Source organism: Pseudopipra pipra, chromosome 8, assembly GCF_036250125.1.
Source record: "Pseudopipra pipra isolate bDixPip1 chromosome 8, bDixPip1.hap1, whole genome shotgun sequence".
In the NCBI taxonomy this organism is placed as follows: domain Eukaryota; kingdom Metazoa; phylum Chordata; class Aves; order Passeriformes; family Pipridae; genus Pseudopipra; species Pseudopipra pipra.
Genome location: NC_087556.1, coordinates 24049647 through 24064517, shown reverse-complemented (window position 1 = coordinate 24064517; position 14871 = coordinate 24049647). Strand labels below are relative to the sequence as shown.

The 14871-nt window shown below is 53.5% G+C and overlaps 1 protein-coding gene across 1 annotated transcript; it reads left to right on the top strand.

Moving 5' to 3' along the window:
- The first annotated feature begins 1074 nt into the window (after positions 1 to 1074).
- Positions 1075 to 2751, top strand: C8H10orf95 (chromosome 8 C10orf95 homolog). Its single transcript, XM_064663152.1, has one exon. The coding sequence runs from the start codon at positions 1219 to 1221 to the stop codon at positions 1891 to 1893; it is 675 nt and encodes a 224-aa protein (XP_064519222.1). The 5' UTR covers positions 1075 to 1218; the 3' UTR covers positions 1894 to 2751.
- The last annotated feature ends 12120 nt before the right edge of the window (positions 2752 to 14871 follow it).

Sequence of the window (14871 nt, the reverse complement as noted above, 5' to 3'; positions counted from 1 at the left end):
AAAAAAACCTCCATTGTTCAGTACCCAGCATTGCTTGTGTCAGGCAACTCTTAGGGGATGGCTGAACTCCTTGTTAGGCTGGAGGAAAGCACAGGAACTGAGGGCTGAGTTTTACCTTTCCTTCTTGGTCACCTGAGGGAGAGGCAACTCTAGTTAAGGCTGATACAAAAGCAGTTTACGGGATCTGAACTCCATGGAAAAAAATTACCTGACTTGCTGCCTTTGGTTCTGTTCATGGTCTTTTCCTGTCTCTGGTAACAAATTTAAAAAAAAAAAAAAAGACAAAAAACCCCCAAACCCATGCTATATACAACTTCCCTTCCTACCCTTGAGGAGAGGATAATGAGTCATGGGAGGACATTGCTTAAGGCCCTAGAGGGTGCTTGGATATCTGGCAAGGGCAAGCTAGGAACAAATTCCACTGTAGGTCAGAGTTGCTCAAGGTGAATGCACACTTAAATGTGAATTATAACTAGTGAGATCAAAAGGAGAAGCTTATACATGGGAACTCATCAGAAGAAATGTAGATGTGCCTGGATTTTGCTCTAGAAACAAACAGTAGGTACAGCTCTTTTGCTTATCAGAGTAGAAGCAGGGCTTTAGGAGGATGGGAAGAGAGAGTCAAGGACAGTTGAAGATCTTTTTATTTATTTAAGACTTCCTAGTCTAGGCAGGATGGCAGTTGAAATGACTGCAGCAGGGCTGGGCTGTTGTCTCTTTCCTTTCTTTGCCTGCTTGCTTTGTTTTTGTTCTTTCACTTGTGCTTGCCTTCCCCATTTTCATGCTTGCTCAAGGGCCTCCAGCTTCTTGCAGTCTGTACTGCTGCCTCCCAGCAGTGCAGAGATAAGTCATGAGGACATGAGGTGGTTTCTTTTGCCCTCAGTGGTTTTTGTCAGCTTGTTCACATCCCTGTAACTCTGAGATGAGTGGGTTAAATGGCGAGTCTTGCTGAGCAGCTAACAGGCAGTCATTGGCAATGTGGCTCTGCTTGTTCTTGGCAGGTTACTGCCCCTGCAAGCTGCAAGGAGCTCCTTTTATTAATTATTAATTAGTTGATATGCTTACAGTGCTAGGCATATCTCCTTATTCAGCCTGGTTCTGGAATATTTTTATAACCAGTGTAAATTGTTTCTCTTCCCCTCCTGTCCTCACAGCTTTTGAGACTCTGCAACTTCTTCAGAGAAGTGCCTGCTGCGTAAAGCCCCAGTCTCCTGTACAATGTACCAGTCCAACTTTGTGCCACGGGAATATTACCCAGCCATGATCCCACCTTCTGCCTACGCCTACCCACCGCTGCGGCCTGGGAGAGCAGAAGACATGACCAGCTCCGTGATGTTCCCTCCCATCCACATGCACAACTTCTACAGTCGACCCATCACCTTTGTGGTGGACCAGAACAGCTACCCTGACTATTCAGGTGGTCAGGTGGAGTATCATCATCTCTATAGTGCCTCCAATCCCTATATCCATCCATACTACACCTGGCACTTCCCTCCCATGGTCCCCATCCCTTTCTACAATCCCTATGCAAACTACCATCCATACGCTGCCTACCAGAGGTCAGATCAGTATCGAGACACGTGGCCAGAAGGCTTTACAATGAGAGGGGAGCTTCAATGGGGCAAGCTTGGAAAGGTGTTTGGACCAAGGAAAGACCTCCCAGAATTTGTGAAGGATGATCTCCGGAGGGTTTATGGTACCTACCCACGGACCAATGTCTCCATATCCTATCGGAAAGGAGAGTTCTTGGTCAAGGGAGACCCCAAGATAGAAGAGCAGGAATATGCAGTGGAAAAAAAAGTCATCCAGCAGGCTGTGACCCCCAGTGCCAGTGAGGCAGATGACAGCAGTGAAGACCGGAACCGTAAGAAGAAAAAGAAATTGAGACATTGATGTAGCCAGTCCCCCAATGGACAGGTGCTCCAGTGCCCTCATGGGAGCCAGCTGACAGCTGTTCTTGGTGCATTTGACAAGTAGCACAAGCAGTGGATGCCACTACTCCTGTTGATTTTTAACTGCTCCCCATCCTCCACAAGCTTATGGCAGCTTTACTCTGTTTGATACACAATGCCCATCCTTTGAAGAAGCCACGTGACACTTGATTGTTGGATCAGCTGATTGGTCCTGGTTTTGAAATGAACATTTGGTTTCCACTGGTTTGGTTGAGTGGTCACAGTCTGGTGGGGGGATCTCCAGACAGTAGCCCTTGATTAGAGAAGATGGGCCTCTTCCTACTTTGTCCAAGGGAAGGGCCTGTGAGGTGGTTCCCTTCCTGGAGAGATCAAAGCAGGATTTCCTCCAGGCTGAGGGCAGCACAGGTCCCAGAGGACAGAGGGGTTCTTGAATACTCTAAGGAGCAATTGTCTGCATATCTTGTCACTGCTGTTTATGATCACACCATTGTGCTTAATCACCACGTGATGCCTGTATGCAGCACTTCCCTACACGCTGGCAGAAGGTCCTGGTGTTCCCATCCTCTTACACTTGGTAACCTGGTGCTCAGTACTGCTGGCCACATGTCCTTGTTGAAATTGCTGCTTGAGGCCCTGCTCTGGGTCTGACTTGGCTCTGGTTGAAGGTACTGGCTCTCCAATAATGTTACTGGAGTTGTGTGAACCACAGCACTTCCACAGCTTAGTGGTTGTGCTGAAAGAGTTGTGTTGGAAGCCTGGAGGGCTGTTAGGGGCTGGGTATGACTTGCTTGCAAACTTCTGTACCTTTTAAATTACTATAAACAATTAAAAACCCAAATGCAAATGCTTATATTTCTGATTCTTAGCTACCTGTCCTGTGAACAACTTGCAATCAGATCTGGCACGTTTTGCAAAGTTAGGGATGACTTCTGTCATGGCTTGTGCCCAGCCACAGTGGGTTATTCTGCTTGTCCTGCTTGGCAGTACCTTGCCTTGCCCCAGTTTGTTGCCTGTCAGCTTCTTCTTTGAGGACCAGCATGGACTTTATGAGCATACAGGAGAAATACAGGACTTTCTCTGTCCCCCTGTAGGCTCCCCCTGACCTGCCATATGGGAGAAAGGCCTTCTAATGCAGGAGGGAACTGTGAATTCCCCATCTGCATAGCAATAGCAAAAGCCTGTGAGGGAACTTGGAGGCCCTTGTTGGCTCTGAATTGCTATAAAGTGAAAGCAAGCGGATTTTGTTTTTTTCTTTTTACTTAGTGCAACAGGTTTTGTTTAACCAATTGCCAAAATGTCTCAGCAACTGTCTGGATTTCTCCTTCCCCAATTAGCTTCTTGGAAATGGGTTAACTCTGCTGCCAGACAAAGCTGCAAGAGGGCTGAACCAGAAAAACTGTTGCAGCACTGAGTATTGCACTCCCTGTCCTTCCAGCAGCAGTGGCTTCCTTGGGCAGTGAACCCAAAATTCATGCATTGGATCCCTGTGTGGATGGTGCAGCCTCCAATGGGGTGCTGGAAGGAGTTTCTTCCCCATCCCCAGAGCTGTTGTGGGACACAGCTGGGCTGTGGGAGCTGGATGCTGCCTGCCATGGGAAGGGGCTGCTTTGAGTGAAATGCTGGAGGACATGCAAACCACGTCTTCTAGGCAAGGTGAAAAGGAGTGTGGGGTTTGTCCTATGGTGATGCTGAGATGCTACCATAAATTAGCAGACTTTCACAGTAATTTATCCTAAATGCCACTCTTCCAGCCAATAAATTCCTGGTGGCAGGGTGACACTTGTTATAGTGGAAATGTCCCCAAAACTCAAGGGGTGTAGCCAGTGTTTCCCAGAGGTATATGATGGATGGGTGAAAAGAAAGCCTGTTGCCTCCACAAATACTTTCTCCGAGTGCCTATTCCTGCTGGGGACATCTGCAGGGTCCATGGGGAGAGAGAGGGCACAACTCCTAACTTTACCCATCCTGTCCTGTTTATCTTCTCCAAGTTTTGTTTGGTTTTGCTGCCTGGACTCTGAACAGGAGATTGCTGGGCACACCCAGGCTGTTATTCTGACAATGTGTATTTTTAGCAGAGGCTCACAATCGCATGCAGTACATCAGGAGGTAGCAATGTATTTATTTTCTCAAGTGCCATTTCACTTCCAGAAGGAAGAAAACATTCTATAGTTGGGCTTTTTTTCCCAAGAGAAAACCTGCCACAAACAGCCAACACTTCCACCAGCTCTCTGATAGCAGGTTTTCCTGTGGTGGCCATAACTCACCTCCATCTCTAATCTGGTCTCCGTGCAGGAGCAAAGCTTTGCACTTTCATTGTAGGAACAGCTCTCACAGTTGCATTCTCTTCGTGGAGGTTTGAGGCTGATTTGCTGCCCAGCTGCAGAACTGAATCCATAGGGCATTTTTGGAGGCTGTAACGCCTATGGAATTCAGTTCTCAGAGCCAAGCAGCCAGTGCACGTCAGCTTCCCCTGGCTCCAGCCGGCTGTGTTTCCATCTGCAAGGGAGGAAAAAATAGCAAAGAGCTCATCATGTCTCTGACACAGTGCAGGCACTGAGCTGACACAGATTTTTGCAACTGGAAGCTGCCACAAGGAGAAGACTCTGGCACCTCTCACCCCAGAAGCGGTGCAGACAGACACAGCTTTCTTTGGAAACTTTGTTCAAGTTGGCTGCTATTTTTTTCCACTCCTTCCACACATCATTCGGTCATCCGGAGTCACTGCAAAGCTTCAGGTCAGCCCTGAACTCTAAACCTGCTAGAGCTGTAAGAGAAACACCATTTCGGCGATTTGAGGCTGGTATTGGCAGGTGTGTTGGGAATCCCACCTATGTATTTGCTCTGTGCACAGGCCTCACACACCCCTCAGTCTAAACTGCTCTTCCTCTGTGTGTGTGTCTAGAGAAAGGGGCACAGCTGTGGTGGAGAGATGCTCAGAGCTGCAGGAGCATCCCTGCAGTCCCAGGCACTGATCCTCTGCTCCATTCATATTGAAACCAGGAACCCCTTGAATGGGGAGGTGCCAGCTGATGGGAATGGTTTGTGTAGCACATGGTATCATGGGTGGACCATGAGGAGCAGGGGCTTTCTGCCCACTTAGGACTGAGAAGGGACACAGGGTAATTCTGTGGCTTAAAATGAAGAGTGGAAGGCTTTTTCCAGGCAGCTCAGAGAGCAGGTTCAGGGAGGGACCAGTCTCAGTCTGAGTCAAGCTCGGACATACTGGTGCATCCCACAACTATGCACGTGCCCTTTGCTGCCCGCTGCCCCCACCCTCTGGTTTGGGCTGCAAAGCTGTCATGGGACCGAGCTGATGGCTGAAAAGCTCTTTTTGGCTCAGCAATAGTTTGGCACCGTTGTGATAACAGTGGTTTGGGCAGGAGTAACCACTTGGAGAGGATTACAGCCCTTTGCCTGTATGCCAGCAGTGCAGGAGGGCAGCCCTCGGCTCTGATGGATCAGCAGAAGAGACGGGAAATGACACACACTACTTTGGATCACAGGCTCCAGTGGGGGAAGCACCGAGCAACTGTCACACGAGGAGTGAATTCCATGATTGAGCAACAACTGGTCTGGGGCTCTATTTTAATCCATCTGCAGGGAATTAGAGTTCAGTGGGGGCAGCATGAACTCACCATCCTGATGCGTGTCCTGAAGGAGCCAAATCCTGTTGCAAAAGCCATGGAGTCCCAGGCTCAGGGTGCCAGCCCTGGCACACCCCAGGGACCACATGCAGCAGAACTGCAGGGGCTATCTGGAGGGGCAGCAGCAGAGGGAGATGGGGTAAAGCAGAGCTTACACCAGGGTCCCCTCACCCTGCAGCAAGTGGTTGGGGTCAAAGACAGGGCTCAGGGACCCGGCTGCACATTGCACTGTTTTTCAGAGCACTGTGGCATGGCAGGGAGTTTTCAATATCTCAGTTTCAAAGCTCAGAATAATGGGGTGATCTCCCTCCTCCTTCTCCCCCTGCTCTGCAGGCAGGCACCTGTGCAAGGGAGTGGGCAGGAAGGCAGCCTGCTAGAGGTGCTACAGCCAGGTGAGAGCAGACCTGCAAGCCTGGAATGTCTGGTAGGGTTGGGATGCTTTGGTGATGCTCCTTGGCCATCTCATGCCATGACGTGGTCACCCTGCAGTCCCTGGGTGTTTAACCACATGAAAAGCCTTTGTGCTTCATTTTTTAAGCTGTAAAACTCCCATTTGAGGCATTTACCCCACATTGTTGGGGCTGCTGTTGAGAGTGCCACCTGCCCGCCTTCAGCCCTCTGCCACTGAGCAACCACTGCTTTCAGGAACCCTGCAGGCCAGGGAAAAGCCTTCCTCCCATCTTCCTCCATGGGCTGATTTGCAAAGAAAGGGGAAGGGTTTCAAGCAGGCAGGAGGGTGAGCAGAATGGGGGCCAACCCTGAGAAGCCCTCCCTGATAGTGCTTTGGTAATTGTCCCCCTTCCCTTGCTCCATGGCCCCAGAGAGGTGATGTGGGTGCTAGGGCTGTGTGGGACAGCTCAGCAGCTGTCTGGCATGAATCCCACTGTGTCCTGTGTCCCTGCTCTCCCCGAGATGAGGGCAAACTACTTTCAGTGTTCTACCTGTGGGTGCTGGGACTGGGGTACTCCATCACCAAAAGGCACCAGTTTGATCCAGGTGCAATGGAAAGCTCTTGGGGAATGAGCTGGGAAAGGAGTTGAAATGCAAACTCAGACAAGCTTCAACTCTTTGCTTTCACTCCTGGCTGTTCCTGAAAGCAACGTCCCCATGACATGGCATCCACAGCACCCGTGGGTGCTCTGCCTTTGCTCCTTGGCATTCCAAACTCCAGTTTTGCCCCACATTCCTTCACCCAGGCAGAGCCAGGGCTGGATTTGGCCCTATGTCTTTGAGATTATCCCTTACCCCTAGGGGATCTGCACTGGAGTGGGGTGCCAGGTAATGCCAGGGAGGGCAGGGATGAATAGAGAGGTGGGAGCCACCTGGGTGCTGGGTATTTTCTTACTGTGAAGGTGTCCTGCCCTGGCCTGACTCTGTGTTTTCCTGAAGCCATGACAGGGTCAGGCTGTAGCACTGAGCCATGGGGTGACCAGCACCTGCTGAGCCCATTGCCTTGGGGAATGGGCTCAGCCCCAGGGAGAATTGCATCAGCTGCTGGCTCTGCAGGTGAGGGTTTCATAGCCCCACTGCAATCTGCCTCTCCTGACTCAAGGGCAGGAGCCCTTGGTAGCCTGCATTGCTTAAGTCCTCCTCTCTGCCCAGCTTGATGCATGTGGGGGTGACCACACATGCTGGTTCTGGTGTACATCTGCCTCTGGTGCCTGCTGTTGTGGGCTTGGGTCTGGATTTAAGAACCTGATCTTGATCCCAACAGCTGGGTGATGGCTTGTTGAAGCTGACAGACCAGCTCAGGAACAGGTACCAGGGAAAACATTGGCTCCAGCACGAGCCAGAAGGCTGAGAGCTCCTCAAGGCTCCTGAACTCAGTCCAGAAACACTGGTCAGTTGAGAGACACCCCACACAAGCAGGTGCCCAGCACGACATGTGGGCTTTTCTGCATGGAACACAGCAGAGATGGCCACACAGGCAGACTTCCCCATGGCAAGGCACGTCGGAGGTGATGGGAGGACACAGGGAAGCAGAAGCTCACACATGACCAACCCTGCCACCGCAGAGTACTGCACCAGTTCAGCCCTGAGCTGCCAGTGGCAATTCGCCCATTCCAGCTTTCGCCCTCCCTCCCTCCCTCCTGTGGGGGACACGGGGCAGGCTGGAGAGCTCCCCTCTCCCTCGCTCCTGGGCGAGACAAAGCACAAGTGGCTGCTCCAGAGGGGACGTGACTCCCAGGCAGCGCCACCGCTCAGCGGTTAATGATTTATTGCTTTACGTCTTAAAAAAAGCAGCAGCGCCCTCCTTTTGGTATTTCCAGCTAATTAGCCCGGGAGTTACTGATTAGCCAGGACGTGCCTGGGACCAAGCAGCGGAGTCCTGTGGATGCTGCACAGCCACAAGCACCGTGCTGACATGGTGGCTGGAGCATTATTCCAGAGGGTTTCACTTTGTCTTCCTGGGAAGTTGCAGAACTGTTCCATGCCTCCCGCTCCCCGCCCTTTAAAATCTAAGAAGCACGAGTCTGGTTTTGCAGATTACCAAAAGAGTCAGGGATAGAAGTGAAGATGCTCTTGCAGCACACACGGGGTCTGACACGTCCTCTCCCGCTTCCCGCAGCCGGGAGCGAACGCGTTCCCATCGACCGTGAGACGTCACCGCGTCCCCCCTGCTCGGCACGGGCAGAGCCGCCCTTTGCAGCTGTGGCTCCTTGGGGAGAGCAGCAGCCGAGAAATCACCCCATGCCAGCCACACCAGTCCCCCCAGTCCGGCGCAGACCCTCCTGTGACCCCGGCACTTACCCGACAGCTCCGGCTCCCGTCGAGGCGGGTCTGCGGGCGGCGGGGCCGGAGGCACTGTTAAATATTGCAGCCGACTTACTCACTTCTCTTCCTGGACGGCAGCGTGCAGAGTTTCCACCCACTTCTTTCACCTTTGGTTTCCAGGCTTTCTGAGAAAAGGGGAAGCCGTGGGAGGGAGCAACCAGCATCCCCGTGCCAGGGCCACGGCCCCCAGCAGCCTCTGCTTCCCGGGAAGGGGTGGATGCCAGAGGGGGTTGCTTTCCCGGGAAGCTGCGGCATGGTTGGGAGTGTCCAATGCTCGTGCCTAGCACTCTATGACCCTCCTGGGTTAGGGAGATTTTCCTCCTCAGCCGAGCAGAGGGGATGCCTGAGTCCTGCCTCCCTGGCACAAGCTCAAGGGTGGCTGCCTGGCTGGCTCAGCCTCCCCTACTGGGAGTGAAAATCCCCCCAGGACTCAGACAGATCCTGGCCTCAGCCTGCCATTTTGCCATGGCAAAACCCCATTCTTTAATGTAATGCCTCTGCAAGTGATGACAGCACCGGAGTGGGGTTCACCTACACTTTGCTGACACCTGTGACCAGCAGTGTCCATCCCCAGCCCACAGAGATCTGCCAGCAGCAGGTGCTGCCATGGGCCCAGCAACGTGCCGGCCAGCGTCCCACCCAGTGGCATGCCCACTGGCACCTCAGGGAGCTGGTTGGCCTCCCCTGGGACATCGATAGATGGTTAGATGTTCCCTGGGACATTATGGCCAGGCAGGTCACCCCCACCAGCTACTGCCAGCTCTGGTGGGTGAGCACATGTACCTGGGTTGGACTCCTTTTCCATAAAGTCCTGTTCTCCAACGTCCTCTTCCCATCCTTTCCCCCCAGTGCCGCTGAATGCCCAACCATTGTTTTTGCTCAGAAATGACATCACGTCCCCAGGGGTTCCCCTGCGCCAGCAGTTTGGGAGTGAGAATCTAGGGCCTCAGCACAGGCTGCAGCACTGAGCTGATGGTGAGGTGAACACTGCTGCTCCTTCTATGCCACAGTGAACAAATCCATAAATATTCTGGCAAATCAATTGATAAGGAGGTGGTGAGGTGCCTCACACGCCTGGCTGCCTGCACCTCCCTGCCTGGGCTTGAGAGCTGCTCTGCAGGTTCAGATAACGTTTACAGAATGGTTTTGTCATTTGGAAGCTGCCATGTGTTTTTGGGGTGGGAAGCACCTGGAAGGCTCTGTCCTGCAGGTGACTGAGCTGGAGCCGGAAATTTATCCATGGAAGCCCCCAAAGGCATCAGCAATTCAGGGCCTCAAGGTATGTTTTCAGGCCGTCATGTGTGGGCTTGGCTCCACGCCCCACCTTTGCATGGCTGCCGCTCTCTGCTCCTTTTCTCTGTCACAGTGGGGGCAGACGGGAACTTTGCTACATGAATCAGAGAGCTGAAATATCTCTGATTTCCCAAGGCTGGGCTGCCCTCCCGCTCGCCTGCCGCAGGTCCCACCCCAGCATGGCACAGCTTACAAGCACCCACTGCTCCCTCCCCCCAGCCATTGCCTTGGCAGCTCCCGGTACCGCACTGGAGGGCTGCGTGTCTTCCTGCTCCTTCCTTGTGGGCTGCTCAGCTCTTCCAGAGCAGCGCTGAAGCATCAGGGCCATGACACTGATGTCCCCATCAGGGATGGGGTCTGACCAAACTGCTCCCCAGCGCTGACTGCATTACCGCTCCTTACTGCAGTCAGACCTTGGACATCCTCTGGCCACTGCTCCTGGTGCCTTCCCTGGGACAAGGTTTGGCCCCAGAAGGGTTTTCCCCTTCCCAGTACAGTGGCTGGCCTGGCCACTTCTTTGTACCACTCTCCTTGGCATGTGCTCCGCACGTGGCTGCCTGCTGGGAAGAGTCTGACGAGCTCCTGAGTTGAAAAACTGCTGGGGAACAGGATGAGAAGCAGGCAAGAGAGAGACACAAGTAGGGCAAACAGGGAAGTCACTGCAGGCCTGATGCCAGGGGGATGGACAGCAGGGCAGCTCAGACCCCGCATGGGTGGGAGAAAGGGGGTGCACAGTTTTGCTAGTGCACAACTTTGCCAGCTCCCATGATGCAGGTTGTGGGAGGAAGAGGAGGAGGAGTGTGCTTGGAGTTGGAGTGACCACTCAGATCCCAGTTTTTATGGGTCTGGTCAACAGAGATGGGCAAGCAGAAGCAGACTCTGGGGCTCACACTGCAGTATGTGGGATCCATCCCTTCCCTGTGACACTGGCACAACTGAGACTCCCTAGCCCCTAGTCACCATTTCTCCAGATTCTCCCGGTCTCCCTTTGGCCAGGGAGGAGCAGCCTGGCCTGGCTCCCTGCGGAAGCACAGGAGCTCAGTGTTTACTGGCGGGGGAAGTGGGAGCTTCCTGCAGCCTTGCTGTGCTGGGAGCATGGGCAGGCACAGGGATTTGCCCTTGGGGGGGGGTCTGAGGGAGAGGAGGTAGGAGGACAGCCCACCACAGGGCTGGGGCTTCACCCTGGATGGAGAAAATCCACCCTCCAGCTCTGGGAAGGGGGTAGAGGAAGAGACAGCAGATGGATTTTCCTGCCTGTCCAAAGAAATATGGTTTAAAAAACCCCTACCTTTGAGGTCCTGTGACTGCAGAGAAAGCCAGCCAGCAGGACCAGGGTGCATTTTAGGACTCAGAAATAAGCCAGCAATTAAAACACCTCACAGTGTTACTGCTGGAAGCAGAAGTGGCTTTAGGGAAGGCTGAGCCCCACAGCACTGTGTGGTTTTGGACGAAAGCTGATGCAGCTGCTCAGTGCCCTGGGGAGGACACTGGAATGGGGACCAGTGAAACAGCTGCAGCCTGTGGGACTGTCCCAGTGCCAGCCACAGCCTCTGGGGCTGGAGTGGGACAAGGCCTTCCCGAACTCTGCTGCTGTCTGAGATGTGGTCCCTTCCCAGGAGGCTGCTCTAGGATGCAGTTCCAGGCTGTGCACAGAAGGGAGGCTGCAGCTGGCAGTGCTGGGAGGTGACAGTGGCTGCTGAGCCCTTTAGCAGACATTAGAGAAGCCCACAGGAGTGCCCAGATCCAGGCTTGTGCCCAGCCAACTCCTGCTGCCCCTCCCCAGGCAGTTTCTCGCAGGTGTGGACTCACAGACATCTAATACAGAGCTAATACCACATTTCAGCCATAGCTGAGGCTCTGTCCATCTGCATATTTAAACCTAGAAACATCGAGCTTTGCGTGATTCAGTGGCTCTTGTGTGTCTTTCCTTTTCCCTCTCCGCTGAGCCAGTAAATCATCTGCAAGCCACTGTTCCTCCACTGAGAAATGTCATACGTGGGGGAAACCACATCCTTCATCCTTGCCCTTGGGATGAGGGATGTGGTGCTTGGGGCAATTTGGCCTCAGCAAGTACTTTTCTTTTTCTGCTGTGAAATCATGACAACATAAAGCCAGAGATGCTCTCACTGAAAGAGCTGAGCAGCCTTGCCCACAGAGTCTGATCCTCAAAACCAGGAGGAGCTCATCTGTGGTTAGAATGTGGCGATGTCCTGCAAGAAACCTCCCCCTGCAAAGGCCTGGCAGCAGTGGGTATTTTCGCGCTATGGGGACTTGCTTTGCCTCTCTCCCTGGCAGGGCTGTCTGTATGCAGCCAGGGTTTCACTCAGGCTGTGTCGCTCTGAGCTTGGTCTCTCCCTCCACCTGCCTGGCTATTTTTATCCCACGTCAAATTTTTGCATTCTTTGAGACCACCTGCCCTCTGGCCACCTGGATAGAAATTGGGTGAGATTTCGTAAATGGAAATGAACAGGGGACATGCATAGGAGTTCAGCTGGTGTGACCACCATAGATGGCCATTTATCCCTCTAGAGCAACTCCTTCTGCCACTGGAGAGATGCTGAAAGCAGCAGGTACCGCACACAGCTCCTCACTAAGTGTGTTCTGCCAGCACAAACCAGTCCCCTCCATGCTGGCAGTCCTGGCGGAAGCATGGCTAGGGGGAAAGGGAGTTTCTCGGAATGTTTTTCCCCTCAGGGTTCCTGTTTCCCCTCCAGCTCTGGTCTGTGGATGCTGGCAGCCCTCTCCATCTCCATGTAGCTTTGCAGAGGGAGCAAAACGAGTGGTTGGGGCTGGAGAAGTCCGGGAGATGGAGGACGGCTGAGGAGAGGGGGCCCTGGGGAGGCAGGGTGCCTCCTTGCCCCACTGCTGACACAGTCCTGCCTTCCAGCAGCCCTGAAGCTCTTTGGGAGTCAAATCTGCTGGCAAGGAAGGGAGGAAAACCACAGAGCTGAGTCACTGCTTGGAAGGCATTTGCATCTGGACAAGTTCCAGCTGAACCCCCCTCCCACTACCTCTGTGTGGGGTGTCACAGGCAGCTTACAGGAACAGCCACATCCTTTTCCCCCAGGACGGAGCCTCCCTGGCCAGTCACACTCAGCCAGAAGCTAGGCAGCATCCACTGCTGGCTTTGGCAGGTTTCCATCAGAAGGCAGGAAGGCTTCCTGGTGGGAAAAGCTGTGCTGGTGAAGCAGAAGCGAGAGTAAAGGCGAAGGGGGCTGCGAGGAAACCAAGCCTCTTACCAGAAATGGCAAAGCGGGGTGTTGCCTTTCAGCATCTCCTGAGAGCACCAGGCTGGGGCTGGTCCTCCACCCAAGCTTTCTGTTAGCAAATGGGGCAGGATTTGATATGACAGTCTGCTCCAGGGATTTAGGCTAGGAGAAGAGCAGCATGTGAGGAGGATGGAGGACTGGAAGCAATCCAAATGCTGCTCCAGCACCTGCAGAAGCCCGTTTTTGGCAGGTGTGGCAGAGTGATTGGGGGAAAGGTGGCAGGGCTGGAGTTTTCCACTGGTGGTGGGGCTGGCAGGAGCGGAGGAGCCACCCAGAAGGTCACAGGGTGGAAACAGCTTCTGCAGGAGTAAAAGTGCAACAAAAGGGTGTCTAAGGACTCGGCATTCCTCCCCCCTCAGAAACATCGTGGGGAGCTTCTCACTATGCACTGTACCCACACCTGACATTTCCTCAAGTTTCAGATTCCCCTGATGTGCAAAATTATGTTCCTGTTTGAAAAGACCTTTGCCAGGGTCAGGTGCTGTGTGTAGCTGGAGCAGGTTGGGTCCTGGGATCGGTCCCTGCCCAGAGCTGGGCTCAGGTACCTCAGGGTGAGATCTCAGGGTCCACGTCTGGATCTGGGACCCGTCGCACACCTCCGCAGCTCTGTGCACCATCTCGACATGTCCAATCTCCCTTTCCTCCCTCTAGCGGCTAAAATCCCGGCACCGCCTTGGGCTCCTGGAGCCCCCGGCAGCGCCCGAGGCTGGGGCACAGAGAACAAAGGGATTGGCATAGGCTGGGGCAATGGGTAGGTGACCCCAGGCCCTACCGTCCCTCCTAATAGGGATGATCCTGCCTGCCCCAGGTCTCATCTGAGAAGAGATGGAGCTCTGCAGAGGGATTTTGGATTAGGGACCACATTATGTGTAAAGGGAGACTTTTTCCTGGTACAGGGCAAGCATCATGCTGGTTCCCACACTGCTCCATGCTCACAAATGCCCTATGAGCAATACCAAGGGAAATGTCAGCTCTTCCTTAAGTAATTCCTTTTGGTTAGCCTTGCAACTAGTCCCTTGGAAAAAAAAAAGATAAAAGATTTTGGGCTTTGCCAGCACTCCACTTTGCAGATGCTGCCCTCGTCTTGTAAGTAGGGCACAGTGGGAGGCAAGAGCTCTTAGCACTGAGCTTTCGGCAGACAGCATGAGGTGGGTGTGATGAGCCTGCCCGGGTGGGCTGCACTCCTGCTTGGGGAGGGGAAAAGGAGCCTGCAGAGGCTGAGTGGATGGTGAGGGGTGCACGGCAGTGAGGGGTGCACAGCAGTGAGGGGTGCATGGCAGCTCGCCTGCATCCAGTGACCCGAGTCAGGGCACGCTGGGGCTTCCTTTCCCCTCCACACTCCCTAAGCATTTTGCAGGTGTGTGTGAACCACAGGTTTGCCCCTGCACTTGTGCTTCCCAGCAGGACAGATTGGAAGGATGAGGAGAAGAAGGTGTGGAGCTGCTGCTCCCTGAGCCCAGAATGAGCGCCGTGTTGCTCCCGGAAATCCAGCTGGGATCCACCCACTGTTTACAGAGAAAAGTGAATCATCTGTGCAGGGAAGGGAAACACATCAAACTTGTGCCTTTTTAAGCTTTCTGGGCAAGTGAAAGCTGATGAGAGGGCACTTGACTGGGAGCAGACCTGGCTCAGCAGCTGGGGTGCCCCAAGAGTAGATGCCAGGGCTGGCTCTACATGGAGAGGTCTGTGTCCTGGGACAGGACACCTGTTTCTACCCCAGCCCACTAAATATATGGATGGCTAAACCCATGGCAGCTGGCAGCAACAGTGCTCTGCTCCCCACTGGTCAGCCCAGGGGGGCTCCAAAGTGTGGTTTTCCAGGGAAATATTCTGGCTGGTGGGGAAGAGGTGATACTTGAAAACAAATGCTTTTCTGTAGACATGGAAGTAGGAAAGCATCGATCTGGATATGGGTTTGCTATAGCAAGGACTGGGCTGCTACAGCTGCCTGAGCAAAGAGACCAGAGCCCTTCAAGA

Coding starts and splice junctions, on each gene's coding strand:
- C8H10orf95 (XM_064663152.1), top strand. CDS start 1,219: ATGTACCAGTCCAACTTTGTGCCACGGGAATATTACCCAGCCATGATC.